Raw genomic sequence first — 15,785 nt, forward strand, 5'->3', positions numbered from 1 at the left:
TTGCAGGCTCCACATTTCCAATTTGTATTTCCGCAGTTGTTTTGAAATCTGTTGTAAACATCTTCGTGCCTCGTGGTCGTCTGTCTGCCATTGACTTTGGTCAGCTGTGCATCGATTAAACCTATAAGCTTGTAAACGACGTAAGTGTTACTCTCCCAAAATGCTAACAAATGTCCATATGGTTTTTCTTCTTTAGACATGTTGGAGGAGGAGGAGTTATTTTTTTGTTAAGTAGATCGAAACGAAACTTGGCCTACTAAACGTTTACTTGGGGCTAAAATTGTGTCGAAAACTACCCTTAATTTTTAAGAGAAACCATAGCCTTCCTTAAGACAGCGACAGGGCTCCCAAAATCGATACCAAACTTTTAACACCTTGCATGCAGAGAAGTATGCGGCCGCTTTTTTACCCGGTGGAGCGTTAACTGTGTTGTAACGGCATCTTCTGTTATATTCTGCCCCTTACATCTAAACTCCAACACTGAATATCTTGTTTGCCCAATAATAAATATTTTAATACGCATAAATCCTTTTTTATCGTAGCGTGTTGATTCACTGTGCAACACCCAACCGGGTCCGTGTAGACACTTACATTAGCGGCAGGTTCAAACCTGGGCGAATGAAGCCCCACGAGGCTTTGGAAGGTTCTTCCTAATTGTATCAGTGTATGTTTCCGTGAAAATCTTAAAATGACCTTGGGCCTCAAAATTGCCATGCCTTAGCATTATTTGATATTGCATGCTTCTCTATAGTGGTTGTGTTTAAGACTTAATTTGATGTTTTGCAAAAACTAATGTCAAAATAATGTAGGCTAATTGCTGCAGATGACCACAGCAGTGTCAGATAACAGAAAACATATAAAGGGCATTGTGAACAGTGGGGGTTGTGAAAACATGGGGCATTGTGTACAGTGGGGATTGTGAAGTGCTTGTGTAGGGCTACAATTTTAGAAGGGTGCTTGTGCAACAAAACATATGTGTTGGGGACTTTAAAGGTTTATCAAACCCGTAACGCTTTAGGGGTTTGATACAAGCACCGGTGCCCCAGTGTCAAATTTCCCATTTAAACTTTTCAGTGACGTCCGAAGCTTCGTACGTCATCAGTTACGTGACCTTACAACGTTGATACGCGCTCCGATACATGGACCTCTCCAGAATAAGTTCGCCTCCGTAACTTCCGTATCCATCCAACTTCCGGTCGTCAAATGTCTATGGGAAATAACATGGCGTTTCGAAAGATCGTACCTGTCAAACTCTGTAGGTGACAAAGTAGAAAAAGCTGGTGGGCCAATTGGCCTACACACTTCTGCCATCTAGTTTCCACTGGATTTTTTGATTGTCGGTGCTGTTTAAGTAGTAAACGATTATTAATGCTAACCGGGAGCTAATTCCGATGTACGCGGGCGGAGGAGGGCGTTAGATCTTGCTCGCAACCCAGTCACAACCTAACGTGATGGTCATTTTCACGTGTGATTCATGCGTGGTTTCAGTGGTCTATAAATGTAAATCGTTTGCAAGGTTCAGCCTCTTTTCAACATGACTTAACTTTGGTTTGACTGTGCGAGTTTGTTGGCTGTTATTGAGATATTTGAAAAAGAAAGAAATTGCAGACGAAGACACTAAAGACATGACGAGATGAGATTTTTTTTCACGAATAACGGATAATGATAAGCAGACTAGGAATCAGAGGCTGAATCGTATTGAGTCGATAGCTTTATTTTCAATGACCTTGATCAGAACAGTAACGTTTTCAGAATGTATTAACAACCTATCAAACATGATGATTTCACGCAGGGTTAGTGCCACCTCCGTAGACAGGCTCTGGTGTCACGAACTCCATTTCGGTGAAGACAAACTATGAAACATTGCCGTTGCTATGCAACCTTGACTGGGGGAGTCGCGGCGTCTGAAGCGTGCGTTAGCTTAGTGCTTCTTACTGATATATTTCTACTTTAACGGCACCGACAATCAAAAAACCTAGTGGAAACTAGATGGCAGAAGTGTGTAGGCCAATCGGCCCACCATTTTTTTCTACTTCGCCACCTACAGATGTTTTACCGGTATGATATTTCGAAACGCCATGTTATTTCCCATAGACATTCGACGCTCGGAAGTTGGATGGATATGGAAGTTACGGAGGCGGGACTTATTCCGGAGAGGTCTATTCCTAGCGTTCTTGGGCTTCGGAAAAACATCATCATTCCGCGTCATTCACGTCACGTAATGTGTGAGTCAGAGCAGAGAATGTCTAATAAAGGGAGAACTGCCACTCTCAGAAAACTTCCGGTTCTTCTGTGGTTCCACATGAGGGCGCTCGTCCGCGAGTGCAGAATAAATGGAGGTCTATAGAGCTGTACACCTCAAAATCCACTTTTCTCGGGATATCATTTATTTTTTTCCAAGTAATTTCAATATTGTATTCGAAAGGGGAGGCAAAGAAAATACACTTGGTTGAGTATTATATTTTCTTAAAAAGAGACTTAATTGTTCTAAAAAGCCTTTCAAATGTGTTGATGACATCATTCATTAGCACAATGCTAGCGTGTTCTGGGCAACAACGACCCAACCTGTAAGAAATCAAAAGGACATAAGTACTCGTTCATTCAACTTTTGACCTATATCCCATGTTGACGTTATACAAACTACAATCAAATCTGAGATTTGTCAACGACAATCAGGTGAAAGAGACAAATTTAGCCATCTAGCTCCATTGACTCCCATTCATTTTGCACTCAAGGCGATCGCCCCCAGTGGAACTCTGGTGGAACTGCAACCAAAATTCGGTACAATGGGACTTAATACGGAGTGGCCAGGCTCTCCGTAGACGGGCTCTGGTCAGAGGTCGGAAACTGGGGCTAGATTTTGCTAACAGAGTTGCCCAGTTAGGGGCTCGTCATCACTTTTGTCGTCACGTTGTAGTTCGTTTGTAGTCCATGTGGCCTTTCATGTCCAACAGTTTTAATGTGAACTTGGGAATTTGCCGTTTTTGTCACTTGAAAGCTGCATATCTTTCTTTCACAAGCGTCTTACACTATATTTTAAGCAAATACAGTTGTTTGTTTAGGATTAGTGAGTGTATGTTTTAACCTTTGTTGTGGCATCCATGTTTGTCACACATTCCGACGGCAAAGCACATGAACACTTGCTGTCGGAAAAACAAAGTAGCCATGGGGGCGGTCCTTGTCATTCCGAAGTGCCCTGAATGGAGAGGGAGTTAAAGGAACAGTATGTAAGATTGTGGCCAAAACTGGTACTGCAATCACTTTCAAATTACTGTAGAGTGGTGTATCCCCTCCCCCTCCCCCCTGAATAGCAGAGCTGGCAACCTGGATGCCGAAACACTACTGACTTCGTGATTAGTAGACAGGTGCATCAGGCCAAAACACAACATCAACATCAGTTGAGGGCTGCAACTTCACTTTTTACATGACAATATCCTGGCCGGACAACTGTTGTCAGTGATATAAGTATTTGAAATGAACATGATTTCTTAATGTCTAGTGACATATCAGGGCCATTTTATGATTATTTGAAATACATTTCTTACATACGGTTCCTTTAAGTCATTTAGAGACGAATGGCCGCGTCGCAGGAAGTGCATCATAACAAAGACCAGACGCCAGACCCTCTTGTAACAGCTGTGCTCAGTGATACTGCAGACTCGTAAAAGTAGTTAGAAAATAAGGCAGAAAAACGACAAGTTTGCTGCTTCCTTATGTTGGAATGTGCAAAAATGTACAAACAATCAAGAGGATGCCTTCTTGTATGTGATTTCTGCAACAGTGATACCGCAAACGTGTTGATTTTTATTTGCTGTAGCCTAGTGTAAAGCATTTCACACAGTAGCCTAGCCTACAGAAAACACTTAATTGATGTGATATAATGATAACTTGTATGCCTACAATGGTTTATTAAATATCATAGTCATTTATTTAGTCAGTCATCATGTTCATGTTAATGAATAGGAAGGACACCTAAACAATAGCCATAAACCAAAATTTCGCACAATATGAGTCCTTATGCATGAGTCACAAGCTCCTCCCAGCTGACTCTGGCAGATCACGTGGACAGTCAGTCGCGATCGATTATTTAATAAATAAATGTGAATTACGAATAATAATAAAAAGCTTCTACCTAATGTGACTATTTTTTCCATGAACTGTAAAAGAAAACATGTTTTTTCCAGCTGTATTCTCCATAAAAAGTAAAGTAAATTATGTACTTATTTCCGGAATTCACGTCACTTCATGGACTCGTCTGAGGCTGGTCTAATGGGTCTGAGGTCTCTCAATGACTTAACCCCTACTGGCTGAATGCACCAATTGTGCCGAAGCAGATTGCTTCGCGGAAGTGATACAAGCTTCAGTGCCTCGGTGTCAGACTTCCCATCCCTAATTCCAACCCTAGACTGTGTTCAAACACACCTGGCTCCACCGGACTCAAACGAGCCGTATGTGCAAGTAGCCCATAGGCTACCAGAAGTTGTGAAAAAAGAAATCAAGTTCCGTCATTCATTCGCCTTTTGTGGTACTTGGCCAATTAAAAATGTCAGTCATCATCATATATGCCTACAGTGATCTCATGTCATGAACATTCCACTGTTGTAGTTTGTGATATCATTTATAACTAGAAAACGTAATTCCAGGGAATTGCCAGTGCATGAAAATGCAAAACATATGGTGTGAAATATATTGTTAAAACAAATGATGTGCTAATTGGCAACCAACATAATGAGGTTTAATATAGTTGGAATGACTGAACTAGGTAGATGAGGTTTAATATAGTTGGAATGACTGAACAGTTAAATAGGTGGATAGTTTAAAAGGTTAAATTATTTGCTAGGTAGATGAGGTTTAATATAGTTGGAATGACTGAACAGTTAAATAGGTGGATAGTTTAAATGGTTAAATTATTTGCGAGGTAGATGAGGTTTAATGTAGTTGGAATGACAAACAGTTGTGGGCAGAAGAAACAGTTGAACAGGATATATAGTCTTAAGAGAGCCAGTTTGTATGCTTAAAGCCTGAGATAGAGTATATAGTTTAAAAGTTAAATGTAGATAGTGTAATGGATGTTGATAGACAGAAAGTTGAATGGATGTAGATAGGCAGATTGTTTAATGGATGTTGATGGATAGTTTAATGGGTGGATGAGTGAATGGTTTGAAGAGGATGAATGGATAGAAAGTTGGATGGAATGTGCCTTATCCTTGTAGAATGGAGAGACACAGAGAGAGTTGGCCTAGTTCAGCAGAAAGCAGTTGATACAGGTGCAATCAGTTTAACTGGCTCTTTGATGGGGCCTAGTTGAGCAGCTGGAAGTTGATACAGGTGCAAATCAAGTTAATTAGCCCATTGTGATGTCATCAGCCCAATGTTAAGTCTATGGGGAAATTTTGAGTAGTTTTGAATTAATAGTTTAAAAAGTATAAAAGTTACAAAGATGAAAAATACAAAGCCCATTTTCATGCACTGTAATCAGTAACCATTTGGTATGAACGTTGGTGTGCCTTGGTGACAACCTCTGGTGTAGAGGACTCTGGAACCAAACACAATGTGTTAGCTACCGATATGCTTCCTAAGACAACAATCATGATGGTCAACATTTTCCTCTTAATTAAGATGCTGTGTCAATGAACTCATTTAACTTCATGCATTCTGGACTTTTGCACACACACTGTGTTGAGATCTCCGCAGTGTTGCATGAAGTACATCCAGCTGATGCGTTTAAAAATAGCCCTAGCCTACTTCACAAGCCTGTATAAAAACACATTGATCTCCTCAAAAGTTCCTCTTTCCAAAATTCCAATTCCACTGCTCAACACAAGGATTCCATCCAAAAGAATGTAGGCTACCAGCTAACCTGTCATCAGTTAGCCTGGTTTGTGCAAATAACGTCCAAAATGTAGGCTATACTGTAGGTTCACTTCTAACATAGCGTCTACATCTCATCATGAATTTTAATTTACAATTTAATCACAACTTTATTTATACTTGTGGGGCAAACATCACCATGGACTGAGCATATGAATAGCCTAATCAATCTCTTTTGTAATATAAAGATTTCATTGCATTGACAGATCTAATGAATTTATGTTTGATGATTATTGTGCTTGGTAAATATTTGTATTTGTTTCAGGCCTGTCAAAATAACTGATTAATTTCGATTAATTAATTTGAGAAAATATAACTGATTAAAAAAAATAACGCAGATTAGTCGATTCTGTATGACCTTTGACCCCGAGCCGTTCTAGTTAGTAACCATTACTGTAAAATGAAGGAGAGAGAAGAAAATGTGCTGCCTAGATAATTGATTGGAACATTTACTTTTAAAAAACGGCCTGATGGTGTTGACAAAAATAAAGTGTTGATTAAAATAAAGTCCTCTGCAATGTCTGCAGCAAGGAATTTGCATATCACCGGAGTTTGTCAACTCTAAAGTCACACATCAATGGAAAGAAATAGTGTTGACATTGAGGGGAGTGTTCATTTATTTTCATTGTGTCCCCTAGGTTATCTGTGGCCTGAAATTCCTTGTATGTGAAAAAAACTTCTTCCCAAAGCACTTTTGAATTTATTTCCTTAGCATATTAGGTCATATCATAGATTATTATGGCCATTATTTGAACAGTGAAAATAATAATAAAAGAGTTTTTGAACTTTAATGTCACTAATGCTGATTATTCAATGATTCATTTGAATTTAAATATTTAAAATACTTTCTCAGCAAAAATTATATATGCGATTAATTTAGATTAATTAATCACAGAGTATGTAATTAATTAGATTATTTTTTTTAATCGATTGACAGCCCTAATTTGTTTATTTGATTATTGTGCTTGGTAAATATTCGTATTTGTTTATTGTGCTTGGTAAATATTCATATTTGCAGTGTTGGGTCAGATTAGTTTGAAATGTAATCCATTACAGAGTACAGACTACACACCAATTTTTGTAATCAGTAACGTAATCCATTGGATTACAAAAATGATGTAACGTAATTTGAATACTTTTGGATTACTTCAAAATAAAAAAACTCAAAAATGAAATATATTGAATAAAAAAGTCAGAGCTTACGAATACATTGAATAAAAAAGACAGGGCTTACAGATAGCAAGCGGCCCTTGCTGCACTTGCTGCAAGGTTGTGCTGGGTTGAACGAATGGCCAAAAGATTTGTGTTGTGGTGCTATTTCTGCTACTTTATGGTACACTATTCCGATATCAGGGCTGGAGAATATAGTAGTGACTTCACACAGAGGTTTGGGCTTCAGGGATCCCTGAACACTTGGGCCCCTGGGCCTGGGTTCATTAGGCCAGTAATGAAGTAATCCATCCCTGCTCATAAATTTGCCTGTTTAGAAGTTTTGAACTGTTTTGGAATTCCTGGTGTGTGATATTCCATATGTAGTCTTCGAGTTTTAATAGCCTAAATGTTTGGGATAAAAAAGCTGATTTAGAAAGTGTTCCATGCCCCATTGAAAAAAGTATTTTGAGTATTTTCAAAATACAAAAATACAGTATTTTATTTTGATACATTATGGCTACAGTATTTTGTAGTTTATTTTGATACATTTAAAAAGAGGGTATTTGGTATTTTATTTCAAAATAGGTTAAGTCCTGATGTATCTTTGCCCATCCATGTATGTATTGAAACACATAAACAAAATGTAATTAAGTAATCTTCGACAATGTAACTATAATCTGTTTACACATTTTTCTTATGTAATCTGGTCTGATTATAGTTACTTGTTTTTTGTAATCTGATTACATTATCCAGATTACTTGTAATCAGTTACTACCCAACCCTGCATATTTGTTTATTTGATTATTGTGCTTGGTAAATATTAGTTTTTGATTATTGGTAAATACACTATTTGTTTGTATTTGTTTGTTTTTTTGCTTTCTGGAATAATAGATATGTTGGAAATGAATTTCAGGCTACCAGAAACTACCGGGCTACCAAAAGAACGCCTGCCAGGCTCCCGGAGCTTTTTAAGTTTCATGAGCCCTGTAAGGCCTGATTGAGGATTTCAGGATGGCTACAGTTTAATTGGCCTTAAACACCTTAAAGAGTTTAAGTTAATCTGAAATGAAGTAACTTTTTTGTTCCAACTATTTGAGGCCTGAATTAGGGATGTCCCGATCCGATATTTGGATCGGATCGGCCGCCGATATTAGCAAAAAATGTGGGATCGGCCTGCACGGGAAATTCCCGATCCGGATTCCCGATCCAGTTTGTTTTCAAAACTCCGGTCCGTGTTTTCCAGCGCACCGATGTAGGTAATCCATTCCAGTTTTTTTCAGCTTTTCCCCCCAAATCCGGTCCGCGTTTTTCAGCACACCTAGCGACCTGTCCAGCATCCCACTTGTCTGTGCATGTCCCACTAAGAATTTAACGTTATCGAGCAAACATTTCATGTCACAGTTGAATTAATATAGCCTAATGTTAACCGCGACCGTCCGCGAGACCCTCTTACTATTAAGGCTCTTATGCATGTTGCTGCTGACAGCTTTGCCTGTCTAACGAATGTTATCTTCGCGATTTAAAGGAGAATTCCGGTGTGATATTGACCTAAAGTGTATTGAAACATGATACCGAGTGTGAACGTATGTCTCATAGCCCATCTCGACTTGTCCCCTGCACTCCAAAATCTGGCGCTAGTTAACTGATGCTACCAACAACTTTTTCAGTAGTGGTGCTTCGGCATCGGGCTAGCCATGCAAATAAATCACTGTTTTACACCCATGTACGAGGCTCAATGTATCTCCACACTTCATTGGTAGACTTCCTAGGGCCCTGACATTTAAAACGAGACATTGAGAACTTTGAAAAAGCACTGGTAGTTTACTTACAAGACGATTTATACAGACAGTATCTTCACGAAGTTTAGCGTTTGCAGCCATCTTGAATTTAGTCACGATAAGTCGAGCAACGAGTAAGAATGAACAGCTATGATAAGGGATCAGATTCCAAAAATAATTCAGTGGAAATGCATGGATTCCAGTTGCTGCTACTGGAAGAAACTGGAATCCATGCATTTCCACTGAATTATTTTTGGAATCTGATCCCTTATCATAGCTGTTCATTCTTACTCGTTGCTCGACTTATCGTGACTAAATTCAAGATGGCTGCAAACGTTAAACTTCGTGAAGATACTGTCTGTATAAATCGTCTTGTAAGTAAACTACCAGTGCTTTTTCAAAGTTCTCAATGTCTCGTTTTAAATGTCAGGGCCCTAGGAAGTCTACCAATGAAGTGTGGAGATACATTGAGCCTCGTAAATGGGTGTAAAACAGTGATTTATTTGCATGGCTAGCCCGATGCCGAAGCACCACTATTGAAGAAGATGTTGGTAGCATCGGCTAACTAGCGCCAGATTTTGGAGTGCAGGGGACAAGCCGAGATGGGCTATGAGACATACGTTCACACTCGGTATCATGTTTCGATACACTTTAGGTCAATATCACACCGGAATTCTCCTTTAAGATTGTTTGTGTAATGTATAGGCACAGCACGCACTTTAATTTCCCTATTTTTCCCTAAGTTGTTCATCCCTAGCCTGAATTGGCGTGGACCTGGGACACTAATGACAAATTCCGTTTTGTTAACCTTGAATCCTTTACTTAAACTCTCCACGGCAACCAAGTCTCAAGTCTGGAAGGAGGGGGGGCAATGCTCTCCAATATTCTTTAGAATAAACCAGTAACCCTAATTTAAATGCAGGTCCTCATTCTTACAAACAGGTCCTTCCCGTTCAGTGCCCGACTGCCTGTTCTTTTCCTTTCTATGCGCCAGAGAGAATGGCGGATCTGTGTGGCGGCATCACGCTGGAGATGTTGAAGGAGGCCTGGGAGACGGTGCGCTCGAGTCCCCTGGGCGTGATAAACACCCCCATGATCCCATGGAGCCAGACAACTCTGCAGCTCGACGGCCCAGCATGCAACATTCATATAAAGCTGGAGAACATGCAGCGGACCGGTTGGTGAATTAGGGTTCGTCAACATTTTTTTCAGTAAGTATACTTCCAGTGAGGCTATTTGCATGAAATTTTCACCAGACATTAGTATTAACTTAGGTAATGAACACATATAAAAAAATCCAAACATTAATGTTCATAAGTAGAGTTATGAGTAAAAAAGTGGAATGCCACAGGAAAAAAAGTATTGAACACGCCTACTGAAATGTCTTAAATACTTTGTGGAAAACCCTTTATTTGTAATGAGAGCTTCAAGGCATTTCCTCTATGACGAAACTAATCAGTCGCAGTATTCAGGTGTGATTTTGGCCCATTCTTTTAAACAGATAGTCTTTTAATATTGAAGATTCCAGGGGTCCCTCTTGTAAATCCTGATCTTTAGGTAACTTCCAAAACTGTTCAATTGGATTTAAGTCAGGGCCTGAATTTCCTTTCTCTGAAACCAATTGAGAGTTTCCTTTGCTGAATGCTTTGGATCATTGTCCTGCTTGAAGGTCTAGCCATGTCTCATCCTCATTGTTCTGGTGGATGGCAAGATTCTCCCAGAAAAAATGGCTCCATTCATAATTTCTTCAACTGTATTAAGTCTGCCAGTACCATGAGATGAAAAACAGCCCCACACCGTGATGCCTCCACCTCCAAACTTCACTGTTGGTAGGGTATTTTTAGGGTAATGCACAGTGCCATTTCTCCTCCAAATATGGTGTGTAGTATGACATCCAAAGAGTTAATTTTTGCTCTCACCTGACCAGAATACATTCTCTTAGTATTTCATAGGCTTGTCCAAATGTTGTGTAGCAAACTTTCAATGAGCTTCAACATGTTTTTCTTCAGTAATAGAGTCATGTGGGGTGAGCGTGCATAGAGGCCATGGCGGTGGAGTGCATTACCTATGATTTTCTCTGTAACAATTGAACCTGCTGCCTCCAAGTCTTTCTGGAGTGGTCCTTGGCTCTTAGGCTACACTTCTGACTATCCTTCTGACTTCCTGGTCAGAAATCTTGTGAGGAGATCCTGTGCATGGCCGATTGATGATGCAGTGATGTTCCTTCCACTTGCAGATAATGGCTCCAATACTGCTTACTGGATGATTCTGAAGTTTTGAAATGCATCGGTAACCAGTTCCATTGATATGTTTTGCAACATTAGCAAAGGTCTTGGAAGAGCTCTTTGCTTTTACCCATCATGACATGTTTCTTGTGTGACAACTTGGTAACGAAAAACCTTTTTATAGCTCATCAATATGTACTAACCCAGCTTACATTAATTTGTACAGATAAGAGGGATAATTACTCTCTAACTATGTATAGATTCCAGCTCGTTCCTTGCCATTCCTTGCCTTTGTGTACTGTTTTTTCTTAGTGTGTTCAATACTTTTTCCTTGTGCCATAACTCATAACTCTACTTAGGGACATTAATGTTTGGATTTTTTAATATGTGTGGATTACCTAAGTTAATACTAATGTCTGTAGAAAATTTTATGTGAATAGCCTCTCTGGAAGTATACTTACTGAAAAAAATGTTGACATGTTCAATACTTATTTTCTCCGCTGTATTTGTCATTATTATATTACATTATAAAACATGATATTGGGAGCAATAAAGCTATGTATCTGCTGCTTCATAAGGAAGAGTGGCATCTGAGTTTTGCTTGGCAGGTTCATTCAAGATAAGAGGAGTCGCCAATCAGTTTGCCCGACGACCTGCAGGCGGCGATTTCGTCACCATGTCAGCTGGGAATTATGGGAAGTCGTTTGCCTTCGCGTCAAAGCACTACAAATCCAAAGGGAAAGTAGTAATGCCAGAAACTGCCCCAGTGTCCAGATCGGTTCTGATTCAAGTGAGTCTTTGCTGACCAAGTAACCACTGACTGACCTTCATCTCAATTGCTATACATTTGGGATAGTGTAAGTGTAGGGGCTAAGGAACTGGGCTAGCTTACTATGCTTGACCAGTACTATAACATCTGCACTCTCATCCTGTGGTCACACTATGATTGGTGTAGTAGCCTAGTAACAGGCTCTTTGCACGTACAGTACGGCTTGTTTGTTTACGCTGGAGCCAGGTGTGCCATTGTTAATGTAATTGGTTTCTACATGGACCAGGTGTGTTTGAACCTGCCGCTATTGTTAATGTAATTAGTGTGTACACGGACCAGGTGTGTTTGAACCTGTCGCCATTGTTAATGTAATTAGTGTCTATACGGTTGGGTGTTGCACTAGGGAATCAGCACGTTATGATAAAGAAAGGGTTTATGCAAGTTCAAATTGTTACATCAAATATATCATCCAATGTCTTTTCCCCACTTCTCAGATTTGAAAAATGCTTCTGTGACATTTTATATGTAAGAACATTTTCAAGGGTGCCAATGATGCTGGAGGGCACTTTTATGTCATCATCCAATGTCTTCCCACCCCAGAGTTTTGGCGTGGAGGTTGAGCGCGTCCCCAACTCCGGTATGATGGACGCGGTGAACCGCTGTGTTCAAGAGGAGAACATGACCTTTCTGCATTCTTACGACGACATGGACCTGATAGCTGGCCATGCCAGGTAACAGTGATGTGCAGTGAAGTCAGGCGGTTAATTATGGTTAAAAACTTTGCATTGTTTCCACTCCAACAAGAAGCCACTATGGTGAGTGGGCATTGGGTGAAATACTCATTTTCATATAGCACTTCATCAGACAAGCTCTCTCTCTCTCTCACACACACACACACACACACACACACACACACACACACACACACACACACACACACATACACACACGACTGATGAGTGTGTCATGGCTCCAGTCACACTCTCATGGACACAAACACACATACACAGAAAGACACACACAATCAGACACAGACACAGACACAGACACACACACACACACACACACACACACACCCTTTCCCTCTCTGTTTGTCTATCTTTCTCTCTCACACAAACATTCTCTCTTGGATGAAGCTGTACACATTTCCAGGTCATGTAGTTTTAGCAGCATAGAAGGGAGGCATATTCGTGTAATTTGTGATAACTTTTTTTTCGGACAGCCTAGCAAGATAGCAACACAGAACACCGTTGCCAGGATACCAGAAAGCAGAATAATGTAACATTCGACTTCAGCAATAGCTGCTCACGATTAAATAGAATTTTGGATGTTGAAGGCAGCATGAAGAATACATCTATGCTGCTTTCAAAATTCGGCAAAACTAAAGTATCTTAGAAGGCAGTATTTCATTGAAATATTTGATTCGGACATGCCTCAATACTTGCTCCCCTGTTAGTTATCTTAAAAGGCAGCATTTTTTTTTGTTTCGGACACAGCCTAAGAGACACACACACACACACACACACACACACACACGCAGATCCCCAGGGAAGAGTGAAATGAGATGAAGTCTCATAGTAATTTGTACAGAACCCATCTGCAGGAAAACCACGACCATGTTATTCCAGGACCACGACCATGTTATTCCAGGGCTCCGGGTTTGGGGCGTTGGCGCTGAGTTACACCCAGGCAGAGAGTGCCCCAGCCTCAGGAGCACACACACACACACACACACACACACACACACACACACACACACACACACACAGACACACATACACACCCAAGCCCTAACCCAGCTCTATGCCCTGGTCTCATGCCCCCTGTGACAGATCTGAGAGTGTGTCGTGTGAAATATTCTAAGTTCAAAGAACAAATCTCACCTCCTTGTTGTGTGTCTCCCCCTCCCCTCTGTCTGTGTGTACGTGCGTGTGTGTGTGTGTGTCTGTCTGTCTGTGTGTGTGTGTGCGCGCATCTGTGTGTGTGCGTGCATGCGTGTGTGTGTACGTGCGTGTGTGTGTGTGTGTACGTGCGTGTGTGTGTGTGTGCGTGTGCGTGCGCGTGCGCGTGTGTGTACGTGCGTGTGTGTGTGTGTGTGTGCGTGCGTGTGTGTGTGCGTGCGTGTGTGTGTGTGTACATGCATGTGTGTGTGTGTCTGTCTGTGTGTGTACGTGTGTCTGTGTGTGTGCGTGCGTGCTGCGTGTGTGCGTGATTACAGCCTGGGCTTTGAGCTCCTGGAGGCAGTGCCCAGGCCTGACGTGGTGGTGGTCTGCTGTGGAGGGGGCGGCCTGCTGGCCGGCGTGGCGGCCGCTCTCAAGCTCTCGGGGTGCCAGGGCACCAGGATCTACGGCGTGGAGCCAGACGGGGGTAAATAAATACAGGCTGAGGGGGGGTAAATATAGCCGAGGGGGTAAATACAGGCTAGGAGGGGTAAGGAATGCGGAAAAGATGGACACAAGGACAGACATGTAAATGGAACGAGATGAAAGTGTGAGCTTAGAACTTGAGAGAACTGAAACCATGGTTACGGTCATGTAGTAGATAAACAGCCACAGACATAGATGTTTGGAAGATGATTGGCCATCTTGTGTTCTGTTCTTCTCCACTCCCAGCATGCACCATGTTCAAGAGTTTCATGGAGAAGAAGCCTGTTGGCATGGACACTAAGAGTATCGCCTCCGGCTTAGCGCCTCCCTTTGCAGGTAAACAATATATCATGGGAAGTTAATTAACAGGCAAAGAACAGTTGGGGAACAACCAAATGTTTTGAGTATGATTATTGCTTGACTTTCTTTGTAGAGCGTCAATACATTCAGGGCCTATGATCCTAAAAGTTGCTGCTGCAAGTTCATGGTCCTTCAAAATCTACTTTTTCATACATTTGCTCCCGACTCACTGTTCTACTTTTTCTACACACTGCACCATGCTGTAGTGTTCTGGTGTTGCTCTATGCGTGAGTCCGCCTGGACTTGACCTTGCCCAGAAGAGTCCCATCAGCAGAGTGTCTGGACTGATAGCAGATAGTTTAGACGACGGCCTGACTGCTTCCTTGAGTGTGGGCAGCCTGTCCCCCTATGAGCCGTGCCGGAGTTGTGGAGGACATCGCCCTGGTAACGGACGAGGAAATCAAGTGTGTTTTCTCAGACGTGCGTGTGTATGTTTCTGTTTTCTCAGGCGCGTTGCCCTACGAGTTGTGCCAACGGTATGTGGAGGACATCGTCCTGATAACGGACGAGGAAATCAAGAGTGCGGTGTCCACTCTATACGGAGCTGGACTGCTTGTGGAACCCTCGGGATCGGCGGCCTTCGCTGCCGTTGCCAACGGACGGATACCTGACATCGCCGGGAAGACTGTCGTCGTCATCTTGAGCGGAGGAAACATCGGCAAAGACGAGCTGGTCCACTTCCCTGACTGAGACTTCAGGGTGATGGATTGGGGGTGGGGGTCAGTCACTTAAAGGTGCTCTAAGCGATGTTAGGTAACGTCACTTCTGTTGACGTTCAAACAAAACAGAGAGCTAGCTTGCTACTCCCTCGCCCTCCCTCCCGTGCAATTGAAACTCTCCTAAACGTGCATCTTTAGCCGTGGCCTACTGGTTAGCACTTCGGACTTGTAACTGGAGGGTTGCCGGTTCGAACCCCGACCAGCAGGCACGGCTGAAGTGCCCTTGAGCAAGGCACCTAACCCCTCACTGCTCCCCGAGCGCCGCTGTTGATGCAGGCAGCTCACTACGGTGATGTTTGGAGTATGTGACAAAAAATGTTTTAGCTTAGAAACCACATAACATCGCTTAGAGCACCTTTAACGATTAAATTCCCGTCATTAAGATCATGAGGTGCCCATGTTACCCCTCATTTTCTCAAAAACAACAAACAATAACAACAATTCTGACCATTGAGCTCATGAGATCAATACCACATCTCAAACAATTACAATATCATGGAAAAGTAATTTTTTTCCATAATTAATTTCAAAAAGCGAATCTCATA

General features: G+C 41.6%; 1 protein-coding gene across 3 annotated transcripts; it reads left to right on the forward strand.

The window, feature by feature from the left end:
- srr (serine racemase) lies at window positions 1–15,327 on the forward strand. 3 transcript variants are annotated; one of them, XM_042078244.1, is made up of 8 exons: window positions 1–140; window positions 9,796–9,978; window positions 11,635–11,816; window positions 12,396–12,526; window positions 14,014–14,162; window positions 14,408–14,497; window positions 14,970–15,241; window positions 15,280–15,323. In XM_042078244.1, exons 2-7 carry the CDS (start codon window positions 9,801–9,803, stop codon window positions 15,209–15,211), a joined length of 972 nt encoding a protein of 323 aa, XP_041934178.1. In that variant the 5' UTR covers window positions 1–140; window positions 9,796–9,800; the 3' UTR covers window positions 15,212–15,241; window positions 15,280–15,323. The 3 variants fall into 3 exon arrangements, with proteins under 3 accessions (XP_041934178.1, XP_041934177.1, XP_041934179.1); XM_042078243.1 differs by having other exon boundaries at window positions 2–140; window positions 14,970–15,326; XM_042078245.1 differs by having other exon boundaries at window positions 40–140; window positions 9,744–9,978; window positions 14,970–15,327.
- Window positions 15,328–15,785: the final 458 nt, after the last annotated feature.

This window comes from Alosa sapidissima, chromosome 22 (genome assembly GCF_018492685.1).
Source record: "Alosa sapidissima isolate fAloSap1 chromosome 22, fAloSap1.pri, whole genome shotgun sequence".
NCBI lineage: Eukaryota > Metazoa > Chordata > Actinopteri > Clupeiformes > Clupeidae > Alosa > Alosa sapidissima.